General features: G+C 35.9%; 1 protein-coding gene across 1 annotated transcript; it reads left to right on the forward strand.

The window, feature by feature from the left end:
- The first annotated feature begins 1,998 nt into the window (after positions 1 to 1,998).
- LOC120278876 (acyl-acyl carrier protein thioesterase ATL3, chloroplastic-like) lies at positions 1,999 to 4,784 on the forward strand. The gene is given in 6 exon segments (XM_039285624.1): positions 1,999 to 2,315; positions 2,419 to 2,510; positions 3,771 to 3,880; positions 4,020 to 4,115; positions 4,470 to 4,490; positions 4,492 to 4,784. Coding segments are annotated over 6 exon segments (690 nt in total). The 5' UTR covers positions 1,999 to 2,082; the 3' UTR covers positions 4,630 to 4,784.
- Positions 4,785 to 6,923: the final 2,139 nt, after the last annotated feature.

Consider the following 6,923-nt stretch of genomic DNA (forward strand, 5'->3'; position numbering starts at 1 on the left):
AATGATTTTGAGGCATGATCAACTTTTCCAGTAGTAACCATGTTGAGCATTGTCATACCAGAAGGACGTGTTTCCTGATTTTTGTACAAATAATTCCCCCTTACATACCCAGCAAGTAAATGACTTTTAAAAGCTGCATTTGTTAGATATAAGATGTCTGAATCCATTTTCAACTTCATACAGTCGATCTTAAAAACAATGTCAAAAATATATTGTCAACATTAGTACTATAACTTATCTACCATAAAAAAAAATAAAATAAAAATAAATTAAATGATAAGTTTTGCACCAATCCAAGCACCAAACAAGCTTCCAAATTGTCTTGTTAGGCACAATTTTGAAGAAAACTAATATACTCCGACATGCCAAGATACCATAAATTATCAACCCGCATTAATTGCCCAACTTTCCGACTTTTAAATGTTGCATAAAAACTTTTACAACTGCAAAAGATTTATATGTATATACACTCATAATTCAAATAAGCAACTATGGCTTTTATGCTATGAGTAATTAATGAAATTACCAACCACGTAATATTTTGAGATCATGAAGAGATTTAGAAGATGTTGAAGCGATAGATGCAACGACTTTTTCGATAAAATCTTGAGGAATAATGTCAATAAAAGACTTGCAATACTTTTTCCCATACTAATAGAATGGAAAAAATTATCATTAGTAATGTGCGAAAGAAAATGGAAGACAAACAAAAACGAAAGCAAGCAATAAAAGGAAAATACATAGAGGAAAAAAATATAGACCTAAATAAGGAAAGAAAAAAGTTCTAACAAACAAGAGTATAATGATCACCACAAATGCAAACTCCAAAACAAAGTTGTGATAGATGGATGTAGATATATATAAAGAAAGTAACACATAATAAATGTATATATATATATATATACATAGATACAGAGAGAGAGAGAGAGAGAGAGAGAGAGAGAGAGAGAGAGAGAAACATAATTTGGAAAATGCACATTCCCTTTGATATGGAAATACTATGGAAAATGAAATGACTTTTAAATGATTAACCCAAACACAAAAAAGTAATATGATAAAAAAATTGAAAGACAACAATATAATCACTAATAGATATTTCTCAACCTTTGATATCATATCGCTAGCCCATATAAGTTTATCCTCTACACTACATGATGTATTCCCACCAATAAGAGCTAGCTAATGACTTGAGAAAATTCTTTGACCAAATAACCGAAAAAACATTTATTAATTCATGTATTTATTTATTGAAAATGTTGAAAATCAAAAGCAAATCTTATCTTCTTGGACAACAAATTGAGAACAGAATCCTTGATATCTCAATCTAAAGATGCAAACAAATTACAGAAAAAGTCATGTTTGAAAAACAATGACCCTCAACTGTTAAATTGAGACAAAGAAAAGTAAAATACAAATGCAGATATAATTTTGTCAAACTTAAAGAAGAGCAAAAACCAAATGGGAGAATCCAAGGTTCTCGGATTAGGGGAAAAAATCTGCAAAAGCAACTCCACAAAATCTCACAACTCAGCTTTCGTACCATATAAAGATAATACAGTAACCAAAGCAAACCCTCCGTCAAGTAAAATGCAAGCATAGTAGAAAATAAAATGTTATTTGTAATATAGTCAGATAAAAATAAATCCTCATGTAGTATGTAGTTTTGAAATTTTTATTCAAACATATTATTGTGTACTCTGTAAAATAAAAATGATGAACGAATAAAATGGTAAAAAAAATTTATTTATGTATTGAATCTATTGACAAATATACAACATATACAATACATTTGAAAATAAAAATAAATAGAAAAAAAAACAACAGCATAAGTGCGGGCCTCCACATTAGTCTATATAAATAACAATCATTTCATCATAATTTAAGGCTAAAGAGGTACATAAAAACTTATTTTACATATAATTATATTTCTATATATAATAATATATTAATACACACCTTGGTTATAGGCCCTCTTCACTCCAAAGTAGACTCTTTTCATTGGGCCAATGACGCAGTCCCACCAGCCCACAGCCCACACCGTCTTACACTCACCGCGCGCACTCGTCGTCGAGCGCCACTTCCATGCCGCTGCACGGCCTCATCTCCGACGCGCTCCTCACACTCCACCGCCCGCTCGCCGACGGATGCCGGACCTTCTCATCTCGCCTCCTTCACTCGGCCAACCCTCTTCTGCTGCCACCTCTCCAACTCCCACCCAGAAACCCCATCTCCTTCTCGCTTCCCCCTTATCGCCATCTCCGATCCGCGGCTACGATCAATTCTCAGGCTTTTTTTGATCTTTCGCAAGATCCTAGGTAGTGAATCATCGCGTTCTCCTTTCTGATTTCCTTTGATGAATTCGTTTTTGTTTTCAATTATAGATCGAACTGAATTCATGCTCTTGATCGATGTATATAGGTTTTTCGAAGTTGAGCTTAAAGTCCGTGACTATGAACTGGATCAATATGGGGTTGTTAACAATGCTGTCTATGCTAGCTATTGCCAACATGGTAAAATTTATATCTTTTCATTAATTAACTTGTAAATTTATGGCTTCTCAAATTCATTGCTTTGTGTTGTTGTTCTGAATTTGTCCTTGTTCGTTCTCATTCAATGATATGATAGTGCTTTCTTTTGTTAAATTTGGTTTCTTTTTAGCGTCTTTGGCTTGAAATTTAACATCTTTTTTAGTTTAGATTATGGTTTTCTTGTCTTAAAATTTGGTATGCTTGTTCTAAATTTTGTTGTGCTACTTCCTGTGCGATGATATCATTGGTTTGGTTAACTAAGATTTTTAGTGTAGATAGCATGGAAATGGGAGGTTTGTGATTTCAAGATTAGGTTGACTGATCTTAAAATTTGGTATACTTAGAATCCTTTTTCGAAATTGTCAAGTCGCGTCTGAATTTGTTGTTGTATTGTTCTAAGTTTGTTATGTTACTTCCTATGCAATTATATGGGGTTCGTTAGTTAGAAAATTGAAGGTCTGTGATTTTCGGATAAGGTTTATTTTTTCTAAAAATTTTTTTATGCATGAGCTCTTTTCATTCAGTTGTAAATTTACATCTAAATTTGTTCTGTTATGTCCTAGTCAATATGTGACAGTACTTGATTTAAGTAAAATTTTCTTTTCTTCTTTTTTTAGGCATATTTATTGTGAAATTGAGTGCCTATTATTTTGGGGTATGTTTAAGTTATAAAGAGAATCATTGCTGAGCTGATTCAATTTCAGAACTCGCTTTTGCTGTAATAATTTATGAAGCTGTTATCTAGTATCTACAATAGAATGGACTAATCAGATGGCATCTAATGAAAATATGATAATATGAGCTAAGTAGTTTTGTGCTTTCTCTTTCTGAACAATTTCATTGGTTGCTTCAGTGCTTTTCTCCTTGTGCTAGTTGATGGTAAAAACCAAGAAATGTAAGCCTAGTTTAATTAGTCAATCAATTAGAGAGTAACTAATCCCCTCCCATAAGATCATATGTTTCTCTATTTTGCTTTTGTCACACATTGTCAATGATGCAATCATAAAATAAATAATCCCTAACATTGGTTTGATTAATATGTGACTAAAAATACAATGTGAATAGACAAACATTGATAGGATGACCAATTGTCTCGCTTCAGGAGCAGTATATGTCTTGAAATTATAGGCATCACATCTTTCAGGGAAATTGCTGCAACATTAATTTCAAAAGAATAGGTACATGTTTGCTAATTAAATAAATTTTAATTTTGAGTTGTTTTGATGCCATTGATTGCCTCAGGTCACCATGAACTCCTGGAAAAGATTGGCCTTAGTGCAGATGCAGTTGCTCGCACTGGCAAGTCACTAGCGCTTTCTGAGCTGTCCCTAAAATTCATCTCTCCCTTGAGAGTATGTCTTAATTCGGCTTGATTGGTTGAAATGAATTTAGGCATCTTAACATTCATATTTTTGTATACTTATTTGAGTATATTTTCAAAGATGTTTATACACAATAATTGATATAGTTCCTTGCATTTGCATTTTGCAGAGTCACGATAAATTTGTTGTGAAAGTAAGGATTTCAGGCACTTCTGCTGCCCGAATTTTCTTCGACCACTTAATCTTCAAGCTGCCTGATCAAAAGGTCTGTGACATGATTTTCTTCATTTCTCCTTTAATCCCTTGGATGCTATAAGATAGGGTTAAAGTCATTACTGATCCCTAAATTTTTGGTCATTGTTTGTTTTGATCACTAGGGTAAAGAAAAATTTATTTTGACCCATAAACTAAGAGTTTGATTGTTTTGACATCGACGGACCCATAAATCTTTTGTTAAACGAGGGGTTAAAATGAATGATTCATCCAGTTCAGGTCAAAATAGATGTTTTTTATTTGGGGATTAAAACTAACTATGAATAAAACTTAAGGTGTCATTAATGACTTACATCCTATAATTTTCATCCATGATGAATTTACTTTTTAGTTCTATTTTGATCAGCCAATTTTAGAAGCGAGGGGCTACAGTCGTCTGGCTCGACCGGAACTATCGTCCTATTCGTATTCCTGCTGAGTTTAAAACAAAATTGCTCAAGTTTTCTGCTGCAGATGATCCCAATTTAGAATTTTTTTTCTTGAGAAAATCTCACCAGTTTTGCTGAAATAAATCTGAATTTCTGAAAGGTGAAGTGTTTTTTCCTTTTTAGTAATTTTCATCAATCCAAACGCACCATATTATTCTTAATGAATCTCTAATTATTTTGCCTAGACACATTAATAATTAGTGGAAATTGCCAAAAAAACCCTCTAAGTTTGTAAAATTCTAAACAGCACGATTAGTTCTGCATCCCTACAAAAACCCTCCTTTTCAAATACTATGTTTTTTGAACACAGCGCTTAGCGGATGTGAGCGGGTGAGTTTTAAATTTATGGAGTGAAAATGCCCTTGCGTAGGGGAGTCGTGAGGCTGCTGACCGTCTCGGCGGTTTGAGAGGAAGTGGGGTGGGTTTTAGTAGGGTAACCCGCAGACGAATTTATTGGGCGTTTGCTTGCTTTTTCTCAGCTCGCGTCTTGACCTTTCTCATTTCAGGCTGTCTCCGAAGTTGTCTTTCACGTGAAGCCTCGCAATTAGCGTTTCGTGTCTTTCCACTCCATGATATCTCGAAGGAGAGTCCTCGAGCCTTGACTAGTTGGCGTTCGATGGGTTCTGATCTAAGGTATTGAGTGTGAGTTTTATGTTAAGCTATTACATTCTGAAAGAAAGATTTTTCGGTTTTGTTTTTGTGCTCACTGTTTTTGTTGGAAGATATTGGAAGTCTGCGAGGATTTCTCGTGGGGTTTTGTTAGTCTGCGGGAGATTTCTCATTTCGGGTTTTGTTTTTGTTTTTGCGTTTTCGTATGTATCTGCTTTCTCGAAATAGTTTTCGATTATTATGATTTGTGTAATATTTATAATGTCACGTTTAAAAGCTTTTCGTTTGATATGGTTTGCGATTTCTAGTATGAAATGAGGTTGGCGTTTAAGAAATGAGGATATTCACAGTTTTAAAGCTTTGTTGTCTACTGTTTTAAAAGTATTCTATCTGTTTAAGAAAAATGAGTCTCATGTTTAACATTTGATATCTACATTTAATAATTGAGAGGTTCTGGATTTAAAACTTTATATTTCAAAGCTTAAACTTTTATCGTCTTGCGTGTTGAATGTGTTGTTATTATCGTGAGCTTGTGATTATGGCGGTCGACCTAGTTAATAGGCGATGCTATCTGTGGCGGTTGTGTAGACCTTACCGTGAATTGAAAGATAACATGACCCCTCGACCTGGGAGATTATTCGAAGGACTAGCCGTTTGCAGTCGTTTGGTGGAGCTATATACGAGAGGGCCATGCTTGAGTTTCTCTTTTGAAGATGCGATGGTCGCTGATAAATTCGGGATCGGGGAAAGCTTGTTGAGTTTGAGCCTCGGGATGTGGCGCTCGTTCTTGATGCTGCGTTGCGATGGCGGCGCGATCGTGTTCGAAGAAGACAGATTCGCGTTGAGAGGCGGTATTTATCAAAAACCTACGAGCGGCGGGAGCACTCCGTGAAAGGCGTTACAGTGCGACTTGTTCGACGAGAGGGAGAAGAAGATAATTTTGTCGAACTCGATGGTGTACCTCGATGAGTGCGATTCCTCTTCCCAATACATCAGTGCTCGGTTCACGGGGCGGATCGTTGATTCGTCGATGATCTACCGGCGTGGGGAGGCGTCTGGCGTAGGCGACGGGCGATGCCGAGTGGCTTATGGAGGATATTCTCCCAGCCTGGCCGGTCGCGAGATAGATCTGTGGGTTGAAGACCCGACAGCGAGATGCATTTAAGGGTTGCTTTCGGTGACACAACGTCGGTTTCTGGTTGGCCGGAGACGTGGAAGAAAGTCCGGCTAAGCGAGGTCGAGGATCTTTGTGCTTTCGGTGAAAATCTTCTGGGAAGCGGCGGTCGGTGAAAAGCAAACTTGTCGTGGCTCGATGGGAAAGGGTAATAAATCGTGAATGATGTTTAACATAAGTCTTTAATGTTTTAAACGTATTATTTTTAATGTTTAAGCTTTAGTATTCTAGTTTTAAAACTTATTAAATACTTGGTTTAAATTATTTTTGATTCTCGTTTGAAATATATTACATAGCGTTTAAATATATAACTAGACATGTTTAAATATAGTTTTCTAGAGTTTAAAATGAATGATTTAGTTTACGTTGTTTGGTTTTACATATGTTAGTTTCTGTGAAATTTGGTTAAAGCGAATCTTTGAAGAGAAATCTTTATTAGAGACTGCCCGAAGCGGATGGATGGTATTGTCTCGGGAACAGCTCTGTCGGCGGGATGAGAAGGCGGCCTACATCGTGCATGCCTCGGCCTTGATTCTCCTACTTCCGACCCTGGCCTTTCGCGCGATCCTCGGCCACGGGAGAAGCCTCA

This window comes from Dioscorea cayenensis, chromosome 16, assembly GCF_009730915.1.
Source record: "Dioscorea cayenensis subsp. rotundata cultivar TDr96_F1 chromosome 16, TDr96_F1_v2_PseudoChromosome.rev07_lg8_w22 25.fasta, whole genome shotgun sequence".
Classification (NCBI taxonomy): domain Eukaryota; kingdom Viridiplantae; phylum Streptophyta; class Magnoliopsida; order Dioscoreales; family Dioscoreaceae; genus Dioscorea; species Dioscorea cayenensis.